This window comes from Hypanus sabinus, chromosome 7, assembly GCF_030144855.1.
Source record: "Hypanus sabinus isolate sHypSab1 chromosome 7, sHypSab1.hap1, whole genome shotgun sequence".
In the NCBI taxonomy this organism is placed as follows: Eukaryota; Metazoa; Chordata; class Chondrichthyes; order Myliobatiformes; family Dasyatidae; genus Hypanus; species Hypanus sabinus.
Genome location: NC_082712.1, coordinates 84872080 through 84898639, shown reverse-complemented (window position 1 = coordinate 84898639; position 26560 = coordinate 84872080). Strand labels below are relative to the sequence as shown.

Below are 26560 nucleotides of genomic sequence, written 5' to 3'. Positions count from 1 at the left end.
CCACATCCACTGGTTCTCCCCTATCCACTCTACAGTTATATCCTCAAAAAATTCTATAAGATTCGTCAGACATGATTTTCCTTTCACAAATCCATGCTGACTTTGTCTGATGATTTCACCTCTTTCCAAATGTGCTGTTATCACATCTTTGATAACCGACTCTAGCATTTTCCCCACCACTGATGTCAGGCTAACCGGTCTATACTTCCCTGGTTTCTCTCTCCCTCCTTTTTTAAAAAGTGGGATTACATTAGCCACCCTCCAATCCTCAGGAACTAATCCAGAATCTAAGGAGTTTTGAAAAATTATCACTAATGCATCCACTATTTCTTGGGCTACTTCCTTAAGCACTCTGGGATGCAGACCATCTGGCCCTGGGGATTTATCTGCCTTTAATCCCTTCAATTTACCTGACACCACTTCCCTACTAACATGTATTTCCCTCAGTTCCTCCATCTCACTAAACCCTCGGTCCCCTACTATTTCCGGAAGATTATTTATGTCCTCCTTAGTGAAGACAGAACCAAAGTAGTTATTCAATTGGTCTGCCATGTCCTTGTTCCCCATGATCAATTCACCTGTTTCTGACTGTAAGGGACCTACATTTGTCTTAATCTTTTTTCTTTTCACATATCAATAAAAGCTTTTACAGTCAGTTTTTATGTTCCCTGCCAGCTTTCTCTCATAATCTTTTTTCCCTTTCCTAATTAGGCCCTTTGTCCTCCTCTGCCAGACTCTAAATTTCTCCCAGTCCTCAGGTGTGCCACTTTTTCTGGCTAATTTGTATGTTTCTTCTTTGGACTTGATACTATCCCTAATTTCCCTTGTCAGCCACGGGTGCACTACCTTCCCTGGTTTATTCTTTTGCCAAACTGGGATGAACACTTGTTGTAGTTCATCCATGCGATCTTTAAATGCTTGCCATTGCATACCCACTGTCAACCCTTGAAGTATCATTTGCCAGTCTATCTTAGTTAATTCACATCTCATACCTTCAAAGTTACCCTTCTTTAAGTTCAGAACCTTTGTTTCTGAATTAACTATGTCACTCTCCATCTTAATGAAGAATTCCACCATATTATGGTCACCCTTACCCAAGAGGCCTTGCACGACAAAATTGCTTCCTCATTGCTCAATACCCAATCTAGAATGTGATGAGCTGATCAACTCATCATCTACTGTGTGATAAGCTGAAGCTGAGGCTGTGGGCCTGCTCCAACTACTCTGGGCTTCGTGTCTATGGACTTACTTTCATTCTGAATGCTATTGCTTACTTCTGATGAAGGGTTTCGGCCTGAAACGTCGTCACTACCTCCTCCCATAGATACTGTCTGGCCTGCTGAGTTCTGTAAGCATTCTGTGTTTTTATTGCTTACTTTTATTGTTTACACGATTTGTGTTTTTCTTTTCTGTCTGTGCATTGGGCATTTGTTAGTCTTTTTTAAATGGGTTCTATTGTGTTTCTTTGTTTTGTGGCTGCCTGCAAGATGAATCTCTAGGTTGTATACAGTATACATATTTTGATAATAAATGTACTTTGAACTTGGAAGATTAGCTTTATTTTGTCATGTAAACATTGAAAGATGCAATAAAATGTGTCATTTTGCAGGACAGCCCAATAGTGTTGTCACACTTCTAACACTGATACTGCATGCCCACATATTAGTTACCCTAAACCAAACTGTACATCTTTGAAATGTGGGTGGAAGGCAGGACCTTTTCTTCCTTGGTCCTTAACTCCTTAGTGGAGCATAGGCCATCAATGACCTCCAGTCACCATCGCCCTCTGAAGTCACTGGTATGGTTGTTCATCAACGCTTCTGCAATCCATTGCATCCACTGTACAGGAGATTGGCCCTTACAGCTTCAGCAGAGCCCTGTTAGCTGGTCTTACACATTTCCACCTCTCAGGGTGGGGTTGGACTTTGAGAGATAGGTAGGCAGAGCACCAGGAGGAAACCCATGTAGTCATGAGGAGAACGTATAAACTCCTTGCAGACGGTGGCAGGAATTGACCCCTGAACTTGTGCTTTAAAGCAATTGTGCTAACCGATACACTACTATGATGCCTTACCATACCGTAGCTTCTGTAGATCATCAACGATATCTGTGTGCATCAGAAGGAAAGAGGACAGCCTGATTGCAGCCATACAGGAGCCTGTGATACATATAAGGAAACAAAATAGCAAAGACATCAAAGTGTGCAATTTTATTGAGAGAATGTCAAATTTTTGATATTTATTTTATTTATGTTATGTGACTCTGAGCATATTTGTAGTGTTTAAAATCTACTCTCATTTAAGGCAAATAACATCTCTTGTTATGCAGAAATATTTGACAATGTTGTGGCAGCTGCTGGCTTTGCTACAGACACTGCCAGTGCTCAGCTAGAAAGGTTGCTTAATGGAATGCTGTCAGCACTGTCACCACCAAGGCACCAATTAAATTAATAACCCAGTAGGTAAATGCCAAAAAAAATGTTCCCTATCAGCTTAAGCATACTCTGTGAACTTCTGAAAACTTCGCAGTCTGCAGTTAGTTCTAAAGATGCCTGATGTCTGTTTGTCCTCAATAGACATATAGAATATTTCCAGTTGTGGTGTGAGGGTTCAGCAAAGGTCATAGTTTGCATTGCAAAAAGATCCAATTTATTTTGGCAAGAGCCGAAGTCTGCAGTGTAATGTTATTGAATTCTCAGGCACTGCTTGGAAAACATTAGATGCACCAAGCTGAAAGTCACAGAAATGCGGATGTCAATTTCTCGATGGGTGCAGTTTCACCTGGAAATGATTGCTAGCAAAAGACATGAAATACAATTTCATGGCTTTCAGTAGAGATGTAAAAAATAAGCATTTAGGTGATTTAACTTTCTTCCCATACTAACTTTCCTCAGTTTAGATGCTGAATCTTGTGATCACCTACAAAAGTAACCATCGCTCAGCCTGATGCTCAGGAATGGCGATAGAGCCTTGCCTTCTAAGAGCAGATTGCTTAGACTGATTAAGTTAACTGGAATATGGAAGAATATGAGATCATTTTATTGCAACACTCAATGATCTACTGACAGAATGGTTGTTGAAAGTCATTTTGTTGGACAGATTAGTACAGAAATCAGAGTCACTCAGAGTTTATAGAGTTAGTTATTAATACAAACTGAGGGGAGATTTGTTTACTCAGGTTTATAAATACTTGGATACTTTATTTTATGGTGGAGGACACTGCATGGGATCAAAATAAGCTGCAGAAAGTTGTAACTCGGTCAGCTCCATTGTGGGCACTGGCCTCCCCTGCATCCAGGACATCTTCAAGGAGCAATAGCTCAAAAGGCAGTGTCCATCATTAAGGACCCCCCCCCCCCCCCATTAACCAGGACATGCCTTTTCCTCATTCCTACCATCAGGGAGGAGGTAGAGGAGACTGAATGTACACACACTCAATGATTCAGAAACAGTTTCTTCCCCTCTGCCATCTGATTTCTGAATTGACATTGAAACCATGAACATTACTTCAGTACTTTTTTCTCTCTTTTTTACTTATTTAATTTAACTTCATATATATATATATATGCTGTAATTTAGTTTTTATTATTATATTGCAACATATTGCTGCTGCAAAGACAACAAATTTCATGATATATGCCAGTGATATTAAATCTGCTACTGTTTCTGATTAAATAGATCCAAAATTGACATATGTTTGTAGATAGGATCAATCAAGGAAATGGGCTTGAGGCACATGACCACCAAGAATGTAATATCTGGAATGAGGGGCTATATAGCTTATCCATACTTCTATCTCATATTTAATGTTTTTTGGTACTGTAGTCTGTTCCATGTGGCTTGAGGCACATGATGTCTAAACAGTGACAGGGAAATTAAAAGCAGATTCTTTGATTGTCTTCATTTAGTGACCTTCTGCAAAACGTTATCCTATCTGGTCACCTCTCTCTACTGCCTGTTAAGCCGGTTGCGTTTAGGGCAGTAATGATGGTCCTCCATCTCTGGTGGTGTACAGGGCTTCCTTCATCATGTCAGTAACTTCCTTTTGGTTTCCACAACTGTCAGTCATGCAAGTCCCGGGTAAAAAAATTCTTCATTGCTGTTTCCATAACAATTTTGTTTTACCAGTCAGGGTTGTTAGCCTCGAGCTAAACCTTCAAACCTGGAGGACTGGTGGACCATTCTTAATTTGGCCTCCACTTTTTGATCTGATTGGCATGGTTGATCCTACCAAGAGCCAAAGCATAAGGCCTTGACTCCTGCCAACACAACTCTCCGGGTCATTGAGGTGCACAAGCCTCCAAACCATAATGAGGTTCTGGTCCTCTTAGAGGATCTGGTCACCTGCATCAATGTATTTCCAACTCACCAACCATTTGCACCCAACTGAACTAACTCCAGTACAGTATTAACACGAATATTAAACTTTTGCAGTATTGGACAAACACATACCATGGCGAAGGTCATGGAAACCAAGGAATTAAGGGAAATAAATAGTGGTATATTGGAATATACACTCAGTGGTCACTTTAGTAAATACAGGTATAGGAGATAACTTTTAAAATGGCCACTGGCTATTCACATTAAAACAGAGGAGGCACTGGTGATCTTCAGGTGGATAAATCCCTAGGGCTTGATAAAGTGTATTCTGGATAATGTGGAAAGCTAGGGAAGAAATTGCAAGGGCCCTAGCAGAGATATTTGCATTGTGAACATCGGATCGGCTGTCAGAGACCTCTGTACTCAGGTGGTTGCTGTCTCTCACTCTTTCTTTCTCTTGATGGAAGGGGAGAATTGGCTGCTGATTCTTGAATTGGAGAACTCAAAATAAAAGTGATACAGCAGATTGTAACATTGTAATCAGTGAATTGCTTTTTTGGTCTCCTCTCACTGTAGAAAAGGGGTGAACCCTGCCCTTTCCCTGGGGCATGTCAAATTGTTTTTGTTGGACTGGAGATCAGGGTCTCATTGGGGGTTTTGCTGTTGCTTGCTTGTTGGGTGGTGGGTGCTGATGCTTTCTGCTGAAGTAAGTGAGGGGAAGGATTGATGCTTTGCTGCTGGTTGTGTGTGGGGGGGAGAGGGGGGCTTTGGGGTTCTAATGTTTTACTGTTGTTCATTCTTTGGGGTTCTCTTCATTTTTTATGGATGCTTGGGAGGAGCAAGAATTTCAGGTTGTATACTGTATACATTCTGTGATATTAAATGGAACCATGGAACTATTGAATTTTGATATTGGGTAAAGTACCAGAAGACTGAAGGATGGCCAATGTTGTGCCTTTATTGAAGAAGGGTCACAAAGATAAGCAAGAGAACTGCAGGCCAGTGAGCATAACATCAGTTGTAGGAAAGGAGATTGAAGCATTTGGAAAGGCAAGGACGCATCAGGGATAAAAAGTTAAAAACAAATCTATTATCAAAGTACATAAATGTCACCATATACAACTCTGAGATTCATTTTTTGCAGGCATACTCAGTTAATCCAAGAGCCATAATAGAATCAATGGAAGATCGCATCCAACAGGGCAGACAAACAACTGACGTGCAAAAGATAGCAAACTGTGCAAACACACAAAAAACTAATAATAAATAAATAGGCAATAATTATCAAGAACATGAGATGAATAATCCTTAAAAGTGAGTCCACAAATTTCACCTCAGACCTGAAGAAGGGTCAGTCCTAAATGTCATTTCTATAGATGCTGCCTGAGTTGATGAGTTCCTCCAGCATTTTGTGTGTGTTGCTTTGGATTTCCAGCATCTGCAGACTTCCTCATGTTTAAAATTTCATGGCATGTGAGAAACCTAAATCTGATTCTGGTTTTAAAGTGAGAAGGGAAGATTTAAAAGGGACCTGAGGGGTAACTTTTACACACAGAGGGTGGTGGATATGTGGAATGAGCTACCAGAGAAAGCTTTAGAAACAGGTACAGGTGTCCTCCGCTTTACAAATGTTCACTTTATATCACTTCGCTTTTACAAAAGACCTACATTAGTAACCTGTTTTCGCATTACAAAGAGGATTTTTGCTTTTACGAAAATTTTTCCCACATAAGTAAATGGTTTGTCTCATTACGCCACTTAGGCTTAAGAAAGGTTTCATAGGAACACTCTACCTTTGTAAAGGCGGGGAGGAACGCCTGTACAATTACAATTTTTAAAAGGGATTTAGATGGATAGAAAAGGTTTAGATATACAGACCAAACACAGGCTAGACATACACTCAGTGACCACTTTGTTAGGACCAGGAAGTACCTAATAAACTGGCCACTGAGTGTATTTTCATGGTCTTCTGCTGCTGTAGTCCATCTACTTCAAGGTTCAACATATTGTGCATTCAGAGATGTTCTGCACACCACTGTTGTAGATGGAGTTACTGTTGCGTTCCTCTCCTGAGAGAATAGAGTGAGTCCATTCTCCTCTGACCTCTCTCATTAACAAGGCATTTTCACCCATAGAATTGTTGCTTACTGGATGTTTTTTTGTTTTTTTTTGCAACCATTCTCTGTACACTCTAGAGACCGTTGTGCATGAAAATCCCAGGAGACCAGCAGTTTCTGGACTCAAACCACCCTGACTCCCACCAATAATCGTTCTACAGTCAAAGTCACTTAGATCAATCACATTTCTTCCCCATTCTGAAGTTTGGTCTGAACAACAATTGAACCTTTTCATGAGGAGATCTGCAGATGCTGGAAATTCAAGCAACACACACAAAATGCAGGTGGAATGCAGCAGGCCAGGCAGCATTTATAGGAAGAAGCACTGTCGATGTTTCGGGCCGAGACCCTTCATCAGGACTAACTGAAAGGAAAGATAGTAAGAGATTTGAAAGTAGGAGGGGGAGGGGGAAGTCCAAAATGATAAGAGAAGACGGGAGGGGTGGGGTGATGCTAAGAGCTGGAAAGGTGATTGGCAAAAGGGATACAGAGCTGGAGAAGAGAAAGGATCATGGGATGGGAGGCCTAGGGAGAAAGAAAGGAGGAAGGGGAGCATCAGAAGGAGATGGAGAAAAGGCAAAGAGTGATGGGCAGAGAGAGGAAAAAAAGGATAGGGGAAAATAAATAAATCAGGGATGGAGTGAGGAAGGGAGGAGGGGCATTAACGGAAGTTAGAGAAGTCAATGTTCATGCCATCAGATTGGAGGCTACTCATCCGGTATATAAGGTGTTGTTCCTCCAACCTGAGTGTGGCTTGATCTTGACAGTAGAGGAGGCCATGGATAGACATATCAGAATGGGAATGGGATGTCAAATTAAAATGTGTGGCCACTGGCAGTTCCTGCTTTCTCTGGCGGACAGAGCGTAGGTGTTCAGCGAAACGGTCTCCCAGTCTGCATCGGGTCTCACCAATATATAAAAAGCTGCACCGGGAGCACCGGACGCAGTATACCACACCAGCCGACTCACGGGTGAAGTGTCACCTCACCTGGAAGGACTGTCTGGGGCTCTGAATGGTGGTAAGTGTAAGGGTAGGTGTAGCACTTGTTCTGCTTACAAGGATAAGTGCCAGGAGGGAGATTGGTGGGAAGGGATGAAGGGGACTAATGGAAAAGGGAGTCGCATAGGGAGCGATTCCTGCGGAAAGCAGAAAGGGGAGGGGGGGAAGGGAAAGGTGTGCTTGGTAGTGGGAGGTAGCAGAAGTTACAGAGAAGTTACGGAGGCTGGTGGGGTGGTAGGTGAGGACAAGGGGATCCCTATCCCAAGAGGGGTGGCGGGCAGATGGGATGAGATCAGATGTGCGTGAAATGAGAGAGATACATTTGAGAGCAGAGTTGGTAGAGGAAGGGAAACCCCTTTGTTTAAAAAAGGAAGAGATCTTGACCATGTCTGCAAGCTTTTGTGCATTGAGTGCTGCCTCATGATTAGCTGATCAGATATTTGCATTAATGAGCATTAGTATACATGTGTACCTAATAAAGTGGCCACTGAGTAGATAGACGTGCTGGGTGAGCAGGGCCAATGGGCCTGTTTTGATATGTCTAACTTCATGACTCCATGGCATTGAATACATTACATATCCAATGTTTGCTACTTCAACAGTGGTGCTAATCTGTTCACTTTCAATGTGCTAAATCTCTCTTATGCTAAATCTCTCTGTGCTAAATGTAAACCAAGAGAATTGGATCTGGGCACATGAATCATTGATACAATATCACAGCTTAGTATCCCATCTGTAGTCTGGGAATAACCTTTAACCGCTTTTAGCTGAGTCAGTGATTGTGTAATTTTGCAAATGCATACACAGCCCCCGCACTTACTGAATGATTTCTAGGACATGATCCCACAAGCCTCGGAAAGATCTAGTGACTCACTCAAATGTGTCATCTTTGAATATGAAATTATTTGACTAATAAACATATTAGAGGTGTTATTATTCTAGTTCTTACACAGTACAATTGAATAACAAGAAACAATTGATTCAGGGCCTAGATGGTATATTGCACAGTGGTAACGTAGTGGTTAGCACAACGCTTTACAGTTCTGGTGACCTGTGTTCAATTCCTGCCACTGCCTGTAAGAAGTTTGTACATTTCCATTTGACCACGTGGGTTTCCTCCAGTTTCCTCTCACAGTCCCAAAGATGTACCAGTTGGTAAGTTAGTTGTCATTGTAAATTGTCCAATGATTAGGCTAGGATTAAATTGGGTGATTACTGGGTGGTGCAGCTGAAAGGGCTGGCAGAGTCTATTCCAAGCTGCATCACAAAAAATATGTCTGATGTGTGAGCATGCTACAACCAATTCAACACCCCAGGCTTTTATTTTCACTTATTTCAGCTTTTTAATCATTAAACTATGATTAGAAGTAGATAATATTTTCTTTCCCTCCCTTTCCCAGAGGATATGAAGACCACTGGGAGTCCCCAACCAAAATCATCTTCAGCCGATGCTGAGACTGGATTTTCTGCTTCACTATTACACATTTATTTGGCTGGAGGTGTATGGGAGTTGGAAGAAAAAGCTCAGTCCCTTGAGTCTTTTGATTAGGTCATGGCATCATGGATAAATATGAGGTATTGCGTTTTTTGAGATTTACTAAAGTGAATGGTAGAGTTCTAAGGAGTGATGGAACATCGGGACCCACAAGTGCAAGTGCTTGGTTTGCTGAATGAGACATCACAGATAGACAGGTAACGAACACATTTGGCACTCTGACCTTCCTCTGTCAGGGCACTGAGCATAGGAGTTGCGAAGTTATGTTGCTCTTATGTAAGGCATTGGTAAGAGACTGTGCTTGGAGAATCGAATACAGTTTCGCCCCGTGACATGGAAGATATTATTCAACTAAAAAGCATGCAGCAAAGGATATTAGCCTGGTCTTGGGGCCCTGAATTACAAGGAGAGGCTGTGTAGGCTAGGATTTATTCCCTGGAACATAGGAGATCGAGGTGTGACATGATAAAAGTACATCAGAATCAGGTTTAATATTACTGACATATGTCGTGAAATTTGTTAACTTTGTGGCAACAGTACAATGCAATACATAATAATATACATAATAATAATAATAATAATAAATTTATTATATCAAATGGCAGCGCAACAGCAGTGCGTGCGGCCATTCCTGGAATGAATGTCTGTTATCTGTAAGTAGGGGCTGTGCACAGTCCTGATTTGATGGGGACGGACGTGAGAAGCATGGAGGAACATTTGGTGAAACTTCTGACATGCCTGTTTTGCTGCTACTGTGCGATCGAGAAATCTCAGGAGAGGAAGGCCCCGAATCCTCGGCTTTGCCTGCTGCTTGGTGGCTGGGGCTGAAGTCGAAGCGCTCAACAGAGATGGTGTCTGGTGTTGGAGGGCTGGCCGGAAGCTCGAAGTTTTCCGGATGGACTCAGAGTTGGCTGTGGTCGGATGCTTCCAGAGGCTGCATCGGGAAGCTTTGCGGCGCTGGAGGTTCATGGCAGGAAGAGTTTTTCTTCCTTCAACCATCTACGTGAGATGATGGGCTATCGAGGACTTTGAGACTTTTCTTTTACCATGTCCATGGTCTGCCCTTATCAAATTATGGCATTGCTTTGCACTGTTGTAACTATATGTTATAATTATGTGGTTTTTGTAAGTTAGTCTTGGCCTGTCTTGTGTTTTTGTGATATCATACTGGAGGAACATTGTATCATTTCTTAATGCATGCATTTCTAAATGACAATAAACGAGGACTGAGTGTCCTCACAATCTAATGTAATAGTTAAATAAGTAGTGCAAAAAAACCTAAAGAAGTTGTCAGGTAGTGTAAATGGGTTCAATGTCCATTCAGAAATCAGATGGCAGAGAGAGAAAGAAGCTGTTCCTGATTTGTTGAGTATGTGTTTTTAGGCTCTTGTACCTCCTTCCTGATGGTAGCAATGAGAAGAGAGCATGTCCTGAACATGTCTTTAATGATGGAGACAGCCTATTTGAGGCAGCGTTCCTTGAAGATGGCCTGGACAGTACGAAGTCTAGTGCCCATGTTGGAGCTGACTAATTTTACAACACTCCGCAGCTTATTTTGATCTTGTGCAGTAGCCCCCCCCCCCCCCACCCTGGCCCCATATCAGACAGTGATATAGCCAGTTAGAATGCTCTCCACTGTACATCTGTAGAAATTTGCAAGTGTTTTTGACGACATACCAAATCTCCTCAAACTCCTAATGAAATATAACTGCTGTTTTGCCTTTATAGCTGCATTGATATGTTTGGTCCGCAGACATTCTGACACCCAGGAGCTTGAAATTGCTCACTCTGTCCACTTCTGATCCCTCTCTGAGGACCGCCTGACCTACATGAGGAACATACTGTAGACAGGGTGAAAGTACATACACTGTACATTTTTCCAGGGAGGCGGTGTTAAAAGCAAAGAGGGCATAGGCTTAAGATCAGAGGCAAGAGTATTCAAAGGGGTATTGGAACAACTTTTTCACATAAATGTTGGTGTGTATTTGGAACAAGCTTCTAGAACTGGTGGTTGAGGCAGGCACATTAGCAACAGTTAAGAGGCATCTAGATAAGTGCATGTATAGGAGATAGAACATAGAAATCTACAGCACATTACAAGCCCTTCAGCGCACAATGTTGTGTTGACCATGTAACCTACCCTAGAAACTGCTTAGAATTTCCCTAGCGCATAGCCCTCTATTTTTCTAAGCTCCGTGTACCTATCTAAGAGACTCTTAAAAGACCCTATTGTATCTGCTTCCACCACTGCCAGTGGCAGTGCATTCCATGCACCCACCACTCTGTGTGAAAAACTTAACCCTGACATCCCTCGGTACCTATTTCCAAGCACTGTAAAACTATGCCCCTCGTGTTAGCCATTTCAGCCCTGGAGAAAAACCTCTGGCTATCCATTTGATCAATGCCCCTCATCAACTTATACACCTCTATCAGGTCACCTCTCATCCTCTGTCACTCCAAGGAGAAAAGGCCAAGTTCACTCAACCTATCCTTATAAGGTACACCCTCCAAAACAGGCAAAATCCTTGTAAATCTCTTCTGCACTCTCTCAGAATCAGGATCAGGTTTATTATCATTTAGCAGCAGCAGTTCAATGCAATACGTAACCTAGCAGAGAGAGAGAGAGAGAAAATAATAAATAAAATAAAACAATAATAAATAAACAAGTAAATCAATTATGTGTCTTGAATAGATTTTTAAAAATGTGCAAAAAGCAGAAATACTGTGTATTAAAAAAAAAGTGAGGTAGTGTCCAAAGCTTCAATGTCCATTTAGGAATTGGATGGCAGAGGGGAAGAAGTATTCACATCCTTCCTGTAGTGAGGTGATCAGAATTGAACACAGTACTCCAAATTGTGTCTGACCAAGGTCTTTAATAGCTTTAACATTACTTCACAGCTCTTGAACTCAGTCACGTGGTTGATGAATGCCAACACTCCATACACCTTCTTAACAACACTGTCAACTTATGCAACAGCTTTGAGTGTCCTATGGACACAGACCTCAAGATCTCTCAGATCTTCCACACTGCCAAGAGTCTTACCATTAATATTATATTCTGTTTTCAAATTTGACCTACCAAGATGAACCACTTCACACTTATCTGGCTTGAAGTCCATCTGCCACTTTTCAGCCCAACCTGTATCCTTTCGATGTCCCACTGTAACCTCTGACAACCCTCCAGACTATCCATAACATCTCCCACCTTTGTGCCATCAGCAAACTTACTAACCTACCCTTATGCTTCTTCATCTAGGTCATTTATAAAAACCACAAAGAGGAGGAGTCCCAGAACAGATCCCTGCGGAACACCACTGGTCATTGACCTCCATGTAGAATACGAACCATCTACAACCACCTTTTGCCTTCTGTGGGCAAGCCAATTCTGGATCCACAAAGCAAAGTTTCCTTGGATCCCATGCCTCCTTCCTTTCTGAAGGAGCCTTGCATGGGAACCTTATCAAATGCCTTTCTGAAATCCATGTACACTGCTCTACCTCAATGTGTTTTGTTGCATCCTCAAAGAATTCACTCAGGCTCGTAAGGCACGATCTACCCTAGATAAAGCCATGTTGACTATCCCTGATCAGATTATGTCTCTCTAAATGCTCATTAATCCTGCCTTTCAGGATCTTCTCCAACAACTTGCTCACCACTGAAACCAGACTCACTAGTCTATAATTTCCTGAGTTATCTTTTCTCCCTTTTGTGAACAAGGGAACAACATTTGCAACCCTCCAATCCTCTGGTACTTCTCCCATCCCTGTTGATGAGTCATCGCGAGAGGCTCAGGAACCTCCTCTTTCACTTCCCACAGTAGCCTGTAGTATATTTCATCTGGTCCCAATGACTTATCTAACTTAGTGCTTTTCAAAAGCTCCAGCACATCCTCTTTCTTAATGTCTATATGCGCAAGCGTTGCAGTCTGCTGTAAGTCATCCCCACAATTGCCAAAGTCTTATTCCCTGGTGAATACTGAAGCAAGATATTCATTAAGTACCTCCACTACCTCCTCCTACTCCATGCACAAGTTTCCACTTTCGCACCTGATTGGTCCTTTTCTCACATGGCTCATCCTCCTGCTCATCACATACTTGTAGAATGCCTTGTGATTTTCCTTATTCCTGCTCACCAAGGCTTTCTCATGGCTCCTTCTAGCTCTCCTAATTCCAGTCTTAAGCTCCCTTCTAGCAACCTTGTAATTTTCTGGAGCTCTAACAGTACCTAGTTTCTTGAACCTTTTGTAAGCTTTTCTTCTTAATTAGATTTTCTACATCCTTTCTACACCATGGTTCTTTAACCCTACTATCTTTTCCCAGCCTCAATGGAACGTACCTATGCAGAACTCCATGCAAATGTTCCCTGAACATTTGTCACATTTTTGCTGTGCATTTCCCTGAGAACATCTGTTCCCAATTTGTGCTCCCAAGTTCCTGCCTAATAGCATCATATTTCCCCCTACCCCAATTAAATGTTTTCCCAAATTGTCTGCTCCAATTCCTCTCCAGCACTATGGTGAAGGAGATAGAGTTGTGGTCATTACCTCCAAAATGCTCTCCCACCTAGAGATCTGACACCTGACCAGGTTCATTTCCCAATTCCAGATCAAGTACAGCCTCTCCTCTAGTTGGCTTATCCATAATTTATGTCAGGAAACCTTCCTGAACACACCTAATAAACTCCATTTAAAGCCCTTGTGCTAAGGAGATGCCAATCAATATTAGGAAAGTTAAAACCCTCCCATCACAACAACCCTATTATTATTGCACCGTTCCAGAATCTGCCTTCCCATCTTCCCTCAATATCCCTGTTACTATTGGGGTGGGGGGTGTCTATATAAACATCCAGTAGAGTTATTGCCCCTTTCCTGTTTCTGACCTCTACCCACACTGACTCAGTAGACCATCCCTCCATGATTTTCTCCTTTTCTGCAACTGTGACACTAACCCTAATTAGCAATGCCACACCCCCACCTCTTTTGCCTCCCTTTCTGTTCTTTTTGAAACATCTAAAGCCCAGCACACTCAGAAGCCATTGCTGCTGCTGAGACATCCAAGTCTCTGTAATGGCTGCAACATCATAGTTCCACATATTGATCCACGCTCTAAGGTCATCTGCCTTGTTTATGATACTCCTTGCATTAAAATAGACTCATCTCAAACCATCAGGCTGAGTGCATCTTTGCTCTAACATCTGCCTATCCTTCCTCACAAAACCCCTATAAGTTGTTTCTACTTGTGCTCCAACCTCCCCATCCTCTGCCTCTTCACTTCAGTTCCCACCCCCCTGCAAATCTAGTTTAAGCCCTCCCCGACAGCATTAGCAAACTTTCCCGCCAGGATATTGGTCCCCCTCGGATTCAAGTGCAACCTTTTCGTATAGGTTACATCTGCCCCAGAAGAGGTCCCAATGATTGAAATATCTGAATCCCTGCCCCCTGCTCCATTCCCTCAACCACGCATTTATCCTCTACCTCATTCTATTACTATACTCACAGTTGCGTGACACAGGCAGCAGTCCCAAGATTCCTATCTTTGAGATCCTGCTTCTCAGCTTCCTTCCTAACTCCCCGTATTCTGCTTTCAGGACCTCCACCCTTTTCTACCTATGTCACCAGTACCAATATGTACCACAACCTCAGGCTGCTCATCCTTTCATTTCAGGATATTGTGGACACTCAGAAACATCACAAACCCTGACACTTGGGAGGCAAACTACCATCCTTGTTTCTTTTTTGCACCCACAGAAATATTCAGAGGTCTTTGGCCAAACACAGAGAGATAGGACTAAATAGCTTGCCGACACATTTGTAATGGACAAGTTGGGCTGAAGGGCCAGATTCCATGCTGTATATTACTGTGCAAAAGTCAGATAGATAGGGTGCCTAAGACTATATTTAGCAACGTGCAGTGGAGGGCAAATTTTTAAATCTAGCAGGAGCAAATGATGTTAGGAATGGTGGAAGTGGAGTATTGTGGGAGGGGTGTGGGACAGGTAGCAGAGAAGGAGTACTGGGGCAGAGGATAGCACAGCTGCAGATACACCTAGCCCTGAGACGCCAGGCAAGGTCACTTGATTCCAAGTGTCTCTGGTGCTTCCTGCTCCCTCTTCTCTCCCCCTTTTCCCAACCATGATTTCCCTCTCCCTGCCCCCTTCCCACTCTCAGTCCACAATAGAGACCCGTATCAGAATCAGATTTATCATCACTCACATAAGTCATGAAATTTGTTTTTTGCAGTAGCAGTACAGTGCAATACATAAAATCACTACAGCACTGTGCAAAAGTCTTAGGACCTAGCTCTTTATGTACCTAATACTGTTGCACAGTACTGTAACTCTATAACTGATATATTGTATATTTAAACTTCATTTGTCTGTCTTTGCTGCTTGCACTTATTAATAAAATCTACAGAAAATCTCTACACTTTGCTTTAACTCCTATTTTCATCAGGGTCTTTGAGAGGGTTCCAGATTTCTATTACTCTTCGTATGATAAAGTGTTTCAACAAGATTGTACGTTTATATATAATATATTTAAAAAATCAATACGGTTGGGCTATATTAGTGTTAATAATGAGTACTGAGCTTGGTTTATTTAACAGCCCCAGATTGCATTCTTATAAATCAATAATTATAATTATTGTTAGTTTTCAGTAGGAGAGAAAATTATTTTTATTTTTTTCATTGAGATACAGCATGGAATAGGCTTTTCTGGCCTTTCAATCCACACTACCAAGCAATTCCCCAATTTACTCCTAGCCTAACAATTTACAATGACCAGCTACCCTAGTAATCGGTATGTCATTGGGATCTGGAAGGAAACTGAAGCACCCGGAAGAAGCCCAAGCGGTTACATGGAAAATATACAAACTTCTAACAGGCATTGACAAGCATTGAACCCAGGTCTCTTGCACTATAAAGCATTGTGCCAACCACTCCGCTACCATGCCAATCTGGGGAGGGAGTTTTGTTTTTATTTCAGATTTTCAGCATCTGCAGTTTTTTTAAATTTTTTTTCCACCAATATTTTGAATTAGGCAGATTTCAATGTTCACAATGTACTAGGCAAATAAATCAATGTATAAATCAGCAGTGAGAATATAATATCAACAAACTGGTTTTACCCGAGATGTTCTCATGTTCAACTTTCCTATTAAGAAAAAGGACGGCTGTAGGTGACAAAAGAGGTGCACCACAACACATCTTCCTAGACCTACCTAATGCCAGAATCACAGCCAGCAGGCCCTACTTGGCTTGGATGAAGATAACTCATCGCACTGGTTTTGTGCACTTACAAATTGGGTAGTGAAATCTGAACAGCAGCTAGGCCTCAACAGGCATGTACTGCTGGAGATCCCAGCCCCCGAATACCCTGAGGGAAGGGAAAGCTGGTGATAAGTTTAAAACTCTAAGTAGTTTTACAAAGGTAAGAACTATTGTAAAAAAAAACTGAAAGACAATAATAATCAAAATCATTGAAGTCACATACACTGGATTATCTTCCAATTCCACATGCAAAGAATTCATAGAAACATAGAAAACCTACAGCACAACACAGGCCCTTCGGTCCATGATGCTGTACTAAACATGCACTTACTTTAGAAATTATGTAGGGTTGATTACTCATAGCCCTCTATTTTTCTAAGCTCCATGTACTTATCCAGGAGTCTCTTAAAAGACCCTATCGTATCTGCCTTCTCCACCATCACTGGCAGCCCAGTACATGCACTCACCACTCTGCGTAAAAATCTTACCCCTGATGTCTCCTCTGTACATACTTCCAAGCACCTTAAAACTCTCGTGTTAACCATTTCAGCCCTGAGAAAAAGACTTTGACTATCCACACGATCAATGCCTCTCATCATGTTAGACACCTCTATCAGGTCACCTTTCATCCTCCATCGCTCCAAGGAGAAAAGGCCAAGTTCACTCAATCTATTCTCATAAGGCATGCTCCCCAATCCAGACAACATCCTGTAAATTTCCTCTGCATCCTTTCTATAATTTCCACATCCTTCCTGTAGTGAGGTGACCAGAACTGAGCACAATACTCCAAATGGGGTCTGACCAGTGTTCTATATAGCTGTAATGTTACCTCTCAGCTCCTAAATTCAATTCTACAATTAATGAAGGCCAAAACACTTTATGCCTTCTCAACCACAGAGTCAACCTGCACAGCTACTTTGAGCATCTTATGGACCCGGATCCCAAGATCCCTCTGATACTCCACACTGCCAAGAGTCTTACCATAAATACTATATTCTGCCATCATATTTGACCTACCAAAATGAACCACCTCACAATTACCTGGGTTGAACTCCATCTGCCACTTCTCAGTTCAGTTTTGCATCCTATTGATGTCCTGATGTAACCTCTGACAGCCACAAAACTGTCCACAACACCTCCAACCTTTGTGCCATCAGCAAATTTACTAACCCATCCCTCCACTTCCTCATCCAGGTCATGTTGAGTTGTTTTGTAGCTCTGACTATTCACCAGTTTGACTTGACATAGGATTGGAGCAGTGGTTAGGCAGCCGGATTCAGGTCCACTCTGTGGAAATTTCAACAACACAGGTTGCAGGGCTAGTCTGCCTCAGTCAGAATCATGTAAAACAACAATGAGAAAAAGGAGTGACCAGAACCCAGAAACACATCATAGTGTGAACTACAGAGTCCAATCACAAACTGAGTCGATTAAACCTCGCCCGAGACCCATGGACTCTGGCGGGAGAGAGGGAGACTTTGTATGTATGCACCTTCTTCCAGGAGCAGCAGGGGAGAGGGAGAGAGGGACTGTTCACATGCAGGTAGACAATACTGAGCATCCACTTGCCTTCCTCTCTCATCCTTGTTGATTTCAATCGTTCTTGGAAGGATAGGCGAGAAATGAAGTCAATCACGAGCTCATGCCCAACTCAAATCTTCTTGGCTTCCAGGACACATTGCTTGAAACCTCTGAACTCCCTTGAATCGCTCAATCAGCCCGGAAACACTATACCGAAATGTAGATCATAGGTTCCAACAGTAGCAGAACCACATTTGAAAGAAAAAGATGAAGTAATTGAAGTGAAAGAAGTAGTTTTGTGAACCATCTGAAGAATGTTGCCTTTGGTTCTGTTGTTCACCGGTGCTATTTGCTCACCAAAGAGGCTGCCTAGCCTATTGATTATTTTCAGCACTTTCTGGTTTAATTTCTGAATTCTGGAGTTCAATGCCTGGTGGATTAGGAATTCAAACTAGTTAAATTTAGAACATTTGGGGAATCAGGAAATGAGTTTTTCCCTGCTCTTGTAATCACAATGTGCATGTGTTGTTCAGGTTAAGTTCCTGGTCAGTGGTGTTTCCCAAGTTGTAGATCATGGGAGAACATACCAACAGAAACAACTTTGTAGGGTTCTTATATGTGTTTGCCTTTATTTGTCAAGCCAAGTAGAGTTTAGCATGTGTCTTTATAAATGATCCATTCTGCTGTGCCACAACAAATTGCTTTTATATAGCACCATTAATATAATTATATGTTCTAAGGTGCCTTTATAGCAACAATTATGGTATATAATATTTGACAGTAAACCACACGAGCAATTAGTTACAGATGTTTTCACTGAGAGATGTGTTTTTGGAATCAGCATGCAAAGAAAAGAAAGCTAGCGAGGTGCAGAGGTTGGGGTGAGGAATTTGTTTGTGGGTTTAGTTATGGGATTATTTTTCTTTAATGTTTGGGGAATTAAGAGATAGAGATCATTAGTTTAAGATGAGAGGGAGGAAACTTAATATGAACTTGCTTTCTCGCTTAGGAGGTGATCTACATCTGTGCAAATGTAGATGTACATCTGTGCTGCAGCTCCTTTGAAACCATGTTAAGGAACTGGAACTGCAACTCAGTAACCTGAGGCTCATATGGGAGAATGAGGAGGTGATAGATAAGAACTACAGGGAGGTGGTTGCCCCTAGTTCACAGGAGGCAGGTACTTGGGTGAATGAAGAGGGAAAGGGAATAAGCAACTAGTGCAGAGTATGGTAGCATAGCTGTTAGCACAATAATTTACAGGAGCAGTGAATCAGATTCGATTTCCACAGCTACCTGTAAAGGTGTTTGTACGTTCTGCCCATGACTGTGTGGGTTTCCCCTGGATGCTATGGTTTCTTTCCACAGTCCAAAGGCATACCAGTTGGTAGGTTAGTTGGTCATTGTAAAGTGTCCTGTGATTGGGCTAGGGTTAAATCAGGGGTTGCTGGACGGTGTGAAGAACTGGAAGGGCCTATTCTGCACTGTATCTCAATAAATAAATAAATAATACCCCTGTGTGTTCCCTGAATAATAAGTATTCTGCTGTGGATACTGTTGGTGGGGGTGATCTACCAGGGGTAAGCTGCAACAACCGGGTCTCTGGCACTGAATCTAGCTCTGTGGCTCACAGAGGAAGGGTGTACAAGAAGATTGCAGTAGTGATAAGGATTCCTTAGTTGGAGGAGCAGGCAGAAGATTCTGTGGACATGAAAGAGACACCCAGGTGGTATGTTACCTCCCAGGTGCCAGGGTCAGGTATGTTTTGGATCAGGTCCACAGCATTCTAAGGGGAAGGGTGAGCAGCCAGAGGTTGTGGTACATATTGGTGCCAATAACATATGTAGGAAAAGGGAGAAGGTCCTGAAAAGGGAATATAGGGAGTTAGGTGGAAAGCTGAAAAACAGGACCTCTAGGGGTATAATCTCTGGATTTCTACCTGTGTCATATGCCAGTGAAGGTAAGAATAGGATTATTTTGTAGAAAAATGTGTGACTAAGGAATTGGGGCAAGGGGGGCAGGGCATAAGGTTTCTGGAACTCTTCTGGGGAATATATGACCTGTACAAAAAGGATGGGATCCACCTGAACCTGAGGGGGACCAATATCATTGTGGGCAGGTTTACTAGAGCTATTGGGGGGGCTTTAAACTAAGTTAGCGGGGGGTGGGAACTTGAGTGATAGGGCTGAGGATGGGGCAGTTGGTATGCAAGTTGATGCGGTGTGTAGTGAGTCTGTGAGGAAGGACAGTCAGATGTTAGGGCAAAATTGCAGTCAGTGGTATGAGTTGAAGTGTAACATGAAGGCAAAATTGAAAAGGATGATGAATACAGGACTGAAGGTGTTATATTTGCAGACACACAATATATGAAATAAGGTAGATGATAAGTGCAGGTAGAGGTTGGCAGGTATAATTCCCTTTGTGGGCATCACATAGTTGTGGCTGAAAGAAGATCATAATTGGAGATTACCATCCAAGGATATACCTTGTATCAAACAGACAGGCAGATAGGCAAGGGGGTGTGAGGCGCCTCTGTTCATTAAGTGAAAGAGGTGACATAGGATTGGACAATGTAGAATACTCGTGGGTAGCATTAAGAAACTGTGAGGGTAAAAAGACATCAATGGGAATTACCTACAGGCCTCAGAACAATAGCCGGGATGTGGGATACAGGTTACAATGGGAGATTGAAAAGGCATGTATGATAGTTATGGAGGATTTTGGTCGACTGGTGGCGCAGTGACATCAGCGCTGGACTCTGGAACGGAGGTTCCTGGGTTCGAGTCCAATTGGGCCGTTCCCGAATACGCTTTCCATCTGTGCCGATTTGAGAGTTCAGCTCGCAACTCGACCTCGTAAAAAAATTGCGAAGTATCTGCGTGAGAAGTGGCGCGCCACACAGTCTTTTGTTCCGCACTTTGTAAGGCATGAAGATGCCTGATGCTGTGCTCTCAGGCCTGAGTTGACATCATCATCATCATCATCATCGTCATCAATAGGCAGATGAATTGGGAAAATCAAGTTGGTGCTGGATCCCAAGAGAAGGAATTTGTAAAATGCCTATGAGATGGCTCTTTGGAGCAGCTTGTGGTTGAGCCCACTAGGGGAAAGGCAATTTTGGATTGGGTGTTTGGGTAATGAACCAGATTTGATTAGAGAGCTTAAGGTAAAGGAACCCTTGGGAGACAGTGATCATAATATGATAGAATTTGTTTTGCAGTTTGAGAGGGAGAGGGTAAAGTTAGATATATCAACATTACAGTGAAGTAAAGGGATTTGCAGAGAAATGAAAGAGGAGCTAACCAAAGTTGATTGGGAGGGGATACTAACAGGGATGATGGCAGAACAGCAATGGATGGAGTTTCTTGGAGCAATTCTGAAGGGCAGGATAGATACCTTCCAAAGATGAAGAAGTATTCTAAAGGGAGAATAAGACAACTGTGGCTTAGCCTCCCTTCAGAATACTTTTAAAAACCAAAAGAAGGCAATTAAAAAAGCCATGAGAGAAAAGATGACATATGAAGGTAAGCTAGCCAATGATATAAAAGAGGTTAACAAAAGGTGAGAGTGGATATTGCACTACTGAAAAATTACACTGGAGAGGTAGTAATGGGGTACAAAGAAATGGCGGATGAACTTATTATTTGTCATCAGTCTTCACTGTGGAAGACACTAGCAGTATGCCAGAAATTCAAGATTGTTGGGGCAAAGATAAGTGTAGTTACTGTTACTGAGGCGAAGGTGCTTGGGTAGCTGAAAGGCCTAAAGATAGATAAGTCACCTGGACCAGATGGACTATACCCCAGTGTCCTGAAAGAGGTAGCTGAAGAGATTGTAGAAGCATTAATATTGATCTTTCAAGAATCTCTAGATTCTGGAATGGTTCCAAAGTACTGGAAAATTGCAAATGTCACTTCACTCCTTAAGAAGGGAAGGAGAGAAAAGATAGGGAATTATAGGCCAGTTTGCCAGACTTCAGTGGTTGGGAAGATGTTGGAGTCCATTACTAAGTATAAAGTTTCAGAGTATTTGGAGGCACATGATAAAATAGGCCCAAGTCAGTATGGTTTCCTTAAGGGGAAATCTTGCCTGACAAATCTGTTGGAATTCTTTGAAGAAATAACAGACAAAGGAGAGTCAGTGAATGTTCTTTACTTGGATTTTCAGAAGGCCTTTAGCAAGGTGACACATATAAGGCTGCTTAACAGGTGCCCATGAAAGATACTAGCATGGATAGAAGATTGGCTGACTGGCAAGAAGCAAAGAGTGAGAAAAAACGGGTCCTTTTCAGGTTGGCTGCTGGTGACTAATGGTGTTCCTCAGGGGTTGGTGTTGGGACCTCTTCTTTTCACGTTATGTGTCAATGATTTGGATGACAGAATTGATTCAAGATTGTTTAGTATGTAATGAGAATGAAGTAATTGTTACTCCGGATTCGATGTAGCACAAAATATAAAGAATGCAATAATAATGAAAACATACAATATATAGAAATACATAAAATAGCTTATATACATTGATTGTATGTCCATAAAGTGACACTGTGCTGTACTTAAGTTGACTGACAAGAAATAATAAAGTACTGGTGGAGTTAGTGGGTGGAGATGCTGATCAGTTTTAATGCTTGGAGAAATTACGCAGCCTCCTCCTTGATGGAAGTGGAACAAACAGTCCATGAGCAGGGTGTGTGAGATCCTTCATGATGTTACTGGCTTTGTGGCCAAGTTTGCAGATGCTACGTAAATAGGTAGAAGGGCAGGTAGTGTTGAGGGAGCAAGAAGTCTTTAGAAGGACTTGGACAGATTGGGAGAATGGGTAAAGAAGTGGCAGATAGAATAGAGTGTAGGGAAGTGTATGGTCATACACTTTGGCAGAAGGAATAAAGCCATTGACAATTTTATAAACAGGGAGAAAATTCAAAAAATCAGAGGTGTAAAGGGACTTGGGAATCCTTGTGCAGCATTCCCTAAAGGTTAATTTGCAGGTTGAGTTGGTGGTGAGGAAGCCAAATCCAATGCATGCATTCATTTTGAGAGGACTAGAATATTAGAGCAAGGTTGTAATGCTGAGGCTTTATAAGGCATCGATCAGATTGCTGTTAGAGTATTATGAACAGTTTTGGGACCCTTATCTAAGAAAAGATGTGCTGGCATTGGAGAGCGTTCAGAGGAGGTTCATGAGAATGATTCCGGTATTGAAAGGATTAGCATTTGATGAGCGGTTGATGGCTCTGGGTCTGTACTCACTGGAGTTTAGAATAATGAGGTGGGATCTTATTGAAATCTTTGAATATTGAAAGGCCAAAATAGAGTGGATGTGGAGAGGATGTTTCCTATAGTGAATGAGTCTTGGATAAGAGAACATAGCCTCAGTAGAGGGATATCCATTTAGAACAGGGATGAGGAGGTATTTCATTAGCCAGAGGGTGTGAATCTGTGGAACTCTTTGCCACACGGCTCTGGAGGCAAAGTCATTGGTTATATTTAAAGTGGAGGTTGATAGGTTCTTAATTAGTAAGAATGCCGAAGGTGATGGGGAGGAGGCAGGTGAATGGGGTTGAAAGGAATAATTAATCAGCCATAATGGTATGGTGGGGTAGACTCAATGGGCCAAATCTCCTAATTCTGCTCCTGTGTCTTATATGCAGAATGAGCTGCCATAGGAAGAGGTTGAGGCATGTTCATTAACAACAGTTAAAAGGCACTGGGACAGGTACATTGATAGGAAAGGTGTAGAAGAATATGAGCTAAGCACAGGCAAATAGAACTAGCTTAGATGTGAACCTAGGTTTGCATGGGTAGGTTGGGCTGAATGGCTTGATTCCATGCTGAATTACTATGTGCCTCCACCAGTTAGGCACTCGCTGAAAAGGCAAGTACTTAACCTCTCTTCCTAATTGCATCTAGGAAGGTAATGGCAATCTGCCTCCATAAAGGACTACAGATTATTTGTTAGATGTTTCCAAAGTTTAGGCATGGAGTCTCAACAAATGAAGGCAATGTGTAAATTGGAGATAATACAAGTAATCGTTTTCCCTTGGGCACTTGCAGTAATGTTATTTTGTGACTGTGCTGGTGTGACTATATGTACTATGTTTTGCACTTTGGCCACAGAGGAACAATGTTTCTTTTAGCTGTATACATGTGTATGGTTGAATGATATTACTTGAAATTGAACTTGAGGTTGTCTCCCTTCTTTGCAGTTGAGGTTGTGGAGTATGTGAGATTCTTTGGTGCATTGTAGATTGAGTAACTGTTTAGTGTGGTGAGTAAGACATTGGTCATGCAGGTTTCTTTGTCCTACATGTGGTTGAACTTCTTGGGAAGCTGCAATTACTCAAACAAGTCAAAAATATTCCATCTCAATCCTGAATTGTTTTTGTAGATGGAAAGGCTTTGGGGAGTTAGGAAGTGAGATTTTGCTGAGCATATCCATCCTTCATCCTGCTCTTATAATCATAGTGTGCACATGCTACTCCAGATAAGTTGCTGTCAATAGTATTCCCCATGATGTCAATAGTGGGAGAATGTACCAATAGAAGTGACTTTGGATGTCAGGGTTAGGTGGTTAGATTTTCGTTGAAAATGGACGTTGCCAGGCCATTATGTGGCATGAATGGTACTTACCGCATCATAGTCTACGTTGGAATGTTGCCTACATCTAGTTGCATACCTGCATAAACTGCTTCATTTTCTGAGAGGTCATGATTTATTTGAATGTTGTGTAATAATCACCTAATGTACCCACTTCTGACTTCATGATTAGAGGAAGGTCATTGATGAAGCATCTGAAAATGTCTGGGCCTAGGCCTCTTGTGGATAAATCCAAGCTGATATGATTGATCTCCAACACAGGCACCTTCCTTCCTTCAAGATATAACTGCATCTAATGAAGAGATATCCTCTGGATTTTCAAGGGTTTCTTTTTACCAGATTTTCTTAATGCCAGAGTTGATAATTTGCTACAAAGATGTCAAAAGAATCACTTTCACATCATCTCTAAAATTGAATTCTTATGTCTGTGTTTAAAATGAGGTGGTAGTGAAATATGGAGCAAAGTCTACCCACCTGAATCTAAACTGAGCTTGGAGAGAACATTATTTCCAAGTCTGATGAGGGGTCTCAGCCCAAAATGTGGATTTTTTTATTCCTCTCCAAACATGCTGCCTGGCCTGCTAAGTTCCTCAGGTATTTGGTGTGTGTTACTCAGGATTTGCAGCATCTGCAGAATCTCTGGTGTTTATTATTTCTGTCTGCCTTAGACAATCCTTTAAGGTTAAGGATAGCTTGTCTCCACTACAATTCTGTGGATTCTCAAATGGCTGGCAAGTCTAGAATTCATCGTCTCCACCACAGGTAATATAATAAGTGTCGTGTGTTTTCTTGGCTGTTTGTATCTGGCCTCATATTTTCCCTTTCGAAAGTCACAAAGCAGCTCCACAAATGTTTGCTGTGAGTAAACTGCTGTTTGCTAGCACTAGTTCCTTTTACCATTTAGCAAAGGATTGGGATTAACTAGCAGGAATGGATTTGAACTGGAGGGAGACTAATATCCTAGCAGGAACGTTTGCTAATGCTGCACAGTTGGGTTTAAACTAGAGTGGGATATCTCAATAGTCTCCATCTGCCAGAAAAAGCGGTATCTCCTGGTAGCTGCCCATTTCAATTCCACTTCCCATTCATATTGGGACATGTCAGTCCATGGCTTCCTCTACTGCTGCGATGAGGCCACAATCAGGCTGGAGTACAGACACGTTATATTCTGACTGGGTAGCCTCCAACAAGATGGCATGACCATTGGTTTCTGATAATTGTCTCCCTATCCTTCACCATTCCCCATCCCCTTTTCCCTCTCTCACTTTATCAGCTTACCTACCCATCACCTCCCTCTGGTGCTCCTCCCCTTCCCTTTCTTCCATCGTCTTCTGTCCTCTCATATCAGATTCCCCCTTCTCCAGCCCTTTATCTCTTTGACCAATGGACTTCCCAGCTGTTTACTTAACCTCTGCCCCTCTCCTGGTGTTTCACCTATCACCTACCGTCTTGTACTTCCTCCCCTCCCCTCCCCTCACCTTCTTACTCTGACTTCACTTTCTTTCCAGTCCCAACAAAGGGTCTTGGCCCAAAACATCAACTGTTTACTCTTTTCCATAGTTGCTGCCTGGCCTGCTGAGTTCCTCCAGCATTTTGTGTGTGTTGCTTTGGAATGGGTTTGTCCTGTTTTTTATGGGTAGGATATCTTGGGCAATTATCCACCATGTTAAATGGCTGTCATTGCTGTAGTGGAGCAGCTTGGCCACTGGTGCAGTTAGATGTGGAGCTCAGATCCTCAGCAAGTATCCATGCTCCCAGCCCTTCCTCCCATGTGGAGTAATTTAAATGGGTGAAGGTTGGTATCTGGACAGAACGTGTCTTTCATCTTGTCTTCAACACTTATATGTTGGTTTCTGTCATCACAGAGGTGGGACATTCCTGAATCCTCCCCTTCCACTTAGCTCTTTAATTGTCCAGAATAAGCTAAAGGTGCAGACACTTGTGGAGGAGCGATGAAGTCCAGGGATAAGGCAAAAGGCCAAAACTGAGGAGTGCAGAGATCAGAGATGGTTATAGAGACGGAGAAGCTTCCAAAACAGGAAGGGAAGAAAGTCTTGGAGGGATTTACAAACTTGAAAAACTCTGCAGCTTGCACCAACTCCTAATCACTTATTACTGCTGTGGTCACTCAGTGTACGTAATGAACTCAGAGGGCATACTGATACAGGTTAGGACATGACCAATAGAATTTACTTGAACCTAGCCGCAAGATATGCATTTGCACTTGAAATTCCTTCCGCATGAAACTA

At 42.2% G+C, this 26560-nt stretch overlaps 1 protein-coding gene across 7 annotated transcripts in view; it reads left to right on the top strand.

The window, feature by feature from the left end:
- Positions 1-26560, top strand: part of LOC132396924 (zinc finger CW-type PWWP domain protein 1-like) — a 194274-nt gene that overhangs the window by 161600 nt on the left and 6114 nt on the right. Inside the window, exon 18 of one of the 7 annotated variants that reach the window (XM_059975022.1) lies at positions 8837-9037. The exons of the other annotated variants lie outside the window; for them this stretch is intronic. Within the exon in view, the coding sequence (XP_059831005.1) occupies positions 8837-8985 (149 nt within the window). The 3' untranslated portion in view covers positions 8986-9037. Of the gene's footprint in view, positions 1-8836; positions 9038-26560 lie in introns of those variants that run through there. 7 annotated transcript variants of the gene reach the window in all.